Source organism: Formica exsecta, unplaced genomic scaffold (genome assembly GCF_003651465.1).
Source record: "Formica exsecta isolate Colony F162 unplaced genomic scaffold, ASM365146v1 scaffold3703, whole genome shotgun sequence".
In the NCBI taxonomy this organism is placed as follows: Eukaryota; Metazoa; Arthropoda; class Insecta; order Hymenoptera; family Formicidae; genus Formica; species Formica exsecta.
Genome location: NW_021850946.1, coordinates 16,587 through 19,628, shown reverse-complemented (window position 1 = coordinate 19,628; position 3,042 = coordinate 16,587). Strand labels below are relative to the sequence as shown.

The window sequence follows — 3,042 nt, the reverse complement described above, 5'->3', positions numbered from 1 at the left end:
CCTACACGTGGGAGAGAGGAAAAGGCGATTCACTCCCTCGTCCGATCTTGCTTCAGCCCAAGAGCTACGAGTTCGGCTATTCCGTGAAGGACGACGCTACCGGGAATGACTTCGGCAGACGCGAGACGAGCGATGGCGAGACCGTTCGTGGCGAATACAGAGTACAATTACCGGACGGTAGGACGCAGATTGTCACCTACACCGCCGACTGGAGGACCGGTTTCCACGCGGACGTGAGGTACGAGGGTACCGCGAGCTATCCGGATCAATACAACACGCAGGGCAACGGATACAACGCTGGTCAGGGTTTCGGCTACCCGGGGGGGAACCAATTGGGTAGCGGTGGAAGCGGTGGAAACGGCGGATACACCGGAGGTACATAATGCGCAGAATCTTTTCTTTTATTTTTAAAGGATATCTGATATATCGTGTATAATTTTTTTTTCGAATTGTTGAATTATCTCGACTTTTTTTTTATCAGCAGGTAGCACCCAGGGTGGTTACAATTACCAATCAAACGGTGGACAGTACGCAAATAGCGCCAACAACTACAACTATCAAGCCGGCTCCAATTCTGTAGATAGCTATAACAATTTCGGTGCGAGGAATACTTACTCGGGGATACCGTCGCCCACTTACGGTCCTGCCTTTCATTAGAATATATATATAAGACAGTATTATCATAGGATTATCGATTTTGCGCTTGAGAATGTAATCTTTTTTTTTTTTTAATAAAGACACTTTTTCTTAAAGATTTCTCCACTGTGTATACAATACATTAGACCTTTATAGAAATAGTTAATGTGTTATGTTTAACAAGAGAGAAAGAGAGAAAACTGCGTTTTCATATTCAATTTCTTTCTCGAATCAATTTTTAATGTACCTTTCTGCTTTGCTTTTATTAATCTTCGGCGAGTTAATTATTTGCTTACGATAAAAAATCATGGCGACAGATATACATACGTGATCAAAACAACATTGCAACATTAAATTAATGATATATTACATTTCCGTTATAATTATACAGTTGATGGGGAAGCATTTTGATTATTCAATTCTCATGCAACTCATGCATTATATTCGCCGTGTGTATATCGTAGATAATCTCAGAGAATAGATATTCAACTCGTGCCATATTTGTCTTACGTTTCTCTCGTATAAGGGAGATGAGATAAAATTCTTTCAAACAGTCATATGTACTTGAATCTTTGTTTCTCTCTCGCGCAGATAGTCCCGTTTGTGAAAGAGACTCGTGTACGTTTGTCAAATTTAATGAAACATTTTCTAAAAATATAAAATATAGTGATAACTTATTTAATTGTTGTCATTTTAATTAAATTTTATTTTTGGTTTTTTTTTTGTGTGTAAAAGAACACTTTCTAATGTACAACAAGAATAGTATTTGAGAAAGTAAGACAAAAGTATATACTTTACTTTCTTTTTCTTATTATGTCAAGTTCAGCGTTTAGGTTACTTGTAAGAACATCGTCAGATGATGCCGCTGTTTTCCATTATGTCATCAGGAAGTTTACGTACACGTCCGTAGAGATAAACTTTCTCCAACGTGTAACATACTAAATTGTATACTCTAGATTTCATTAAATCGCGAGCATATGTCATCACACCTATAAAAGTACCTGTATGCCATCATTATGATACATGAATATATCGCTATAGCGCGATATTAATAACATCGTGGAGGTGTAAGTTCGTAAAACTAGAAATCATAATATTGTATCACAATAACGTTAAGTATCATCAGATAGTTTCTTCATCGCTTGTTGCAAACAAATATTATATAGATGTATATATAAAACAATATCTCAAAATAAAAAATTATAAAATAAAACTATTAAAAATGAATAAAAGAAACATATATAATAAAATATCTATATATATATAAGTATAAGATGTTCCAAAAAACCAGCAGTCGATTTTTTCTTAACAAAAATGTCGGAGTGAGATTCATTTTTTACAAATTTCCAATTTTTCCATGATATATCTTTGCAATTAAGCCTCAAATTAAAATGTCCTCAAAGTAAATTTCATCTGGAATTGATTAAAGAATGTAGTTTTGTGAATCTTTTGATTCCATAAAGTTTAATTTGAAAAATCCTTCTTTTCAATCGTTTATAAATTGAAAATTATTGTTCTTTTGACATTTTTGCTAAAAAAATTGTCTCTAAATTGGCTAAAGAATTTGCTATCAAAAAAACATTCGATGGTAATAAGATACACTGTATAATAAAAATTAAAATAAGGAAAATGTATAAAAATATCTATACTATTAGATTTTTAATAAAATACTTGAAAGAAATATATATTGCAAATTTGACACTCGATCGCTTACTAATGATCTTTCGAAACATTTTTTGCGAAGTGGGTTGTCCGTTTGTCAGTGTTGCAGACTCATTATATTCTGTGACATGATCATGTCATTCGGATAAAAGGGTGACATAACGGAAGTAAAGGTGAAGGTGATCGCGAGTGTCCTTGCCGCTGGTCCGGGCCATTTAAAAACGTTGAATATACGAATCGATTCGAGTAGGTAGGTGAGATATTTGGGACGATCGTGCACGCGTGAAAGGAGTTCGCGAGAAGAGCTTACGAGTTGTCGGCAAACAAACAAGCCCGGGATGCTCCGACCGTGTGTTCATCGGAGAAAGTGCATTTTCGCCTATGAGACTCGCGAATCTCCGAATCGATTAAGAAACATTTCGTTAAGGAATTTCTGATCTCATGCCCCCGATTGCTCCAATAATATATCTCTCCGCGCAAAAAATTCTTTTCTAATTGACTCATAAGAGTATCGAGAGTTGCATAATGAAGGAAGTAATTCATCAGTACGACGTGTTTTTAAAAATCTTTTTATGATCGAAAAGAAAAATAGAATCTTGCAATCTTTTGTAGCATCTTGTATCTCTCATAAGGTTTGACGTATATTTAGGATATTATTAGGATACTAACAAAATCTAACATGTTTTGTTTGTATATAACACACATGTTCTAAATCTATCGAAAAATATTGTCTATATATATATA

General features: G+C 34.7%; 1 protein-coding gene and 1 long non-coding RNA gene across 3 annotated transcripts in view; one reads left to right on the top strand and one right to left on the bottom strand.

Moving 5' to 3' along the window:
* Positions 1-1,332, top strand: part of LOC115239326 (pro-resilin-like) — a 7,043-nt gene extending 5,711 nt beyond the window's left edge. The window contains exons 3-4 of one of the 2 annotated variants that reach the window (XM_029813801.1): positions 57-375; positions 485-1,332. In XM_029813801.1, coding sequence (XP_029669661.1) covers positions 57-375; positions 485-657 — 492 coding nt within the window. In that variant the 3' untranslated portion in view covers positions 658-1,332. Of the gene's footprint in view, positions 1-56; positions 376-481 lie in introns of both variants that reach the window. The other variant, XM_029813800.1, reaches the window with a different exon arrangement.
* LOC115239329 overlaps positions 1-3,042 on the bottom strand; it is a 44,676-nt gene that overhangs the window by 33,030 nt on the left and 8,604 nt on the right. The window lies entirely within an intron of this gene.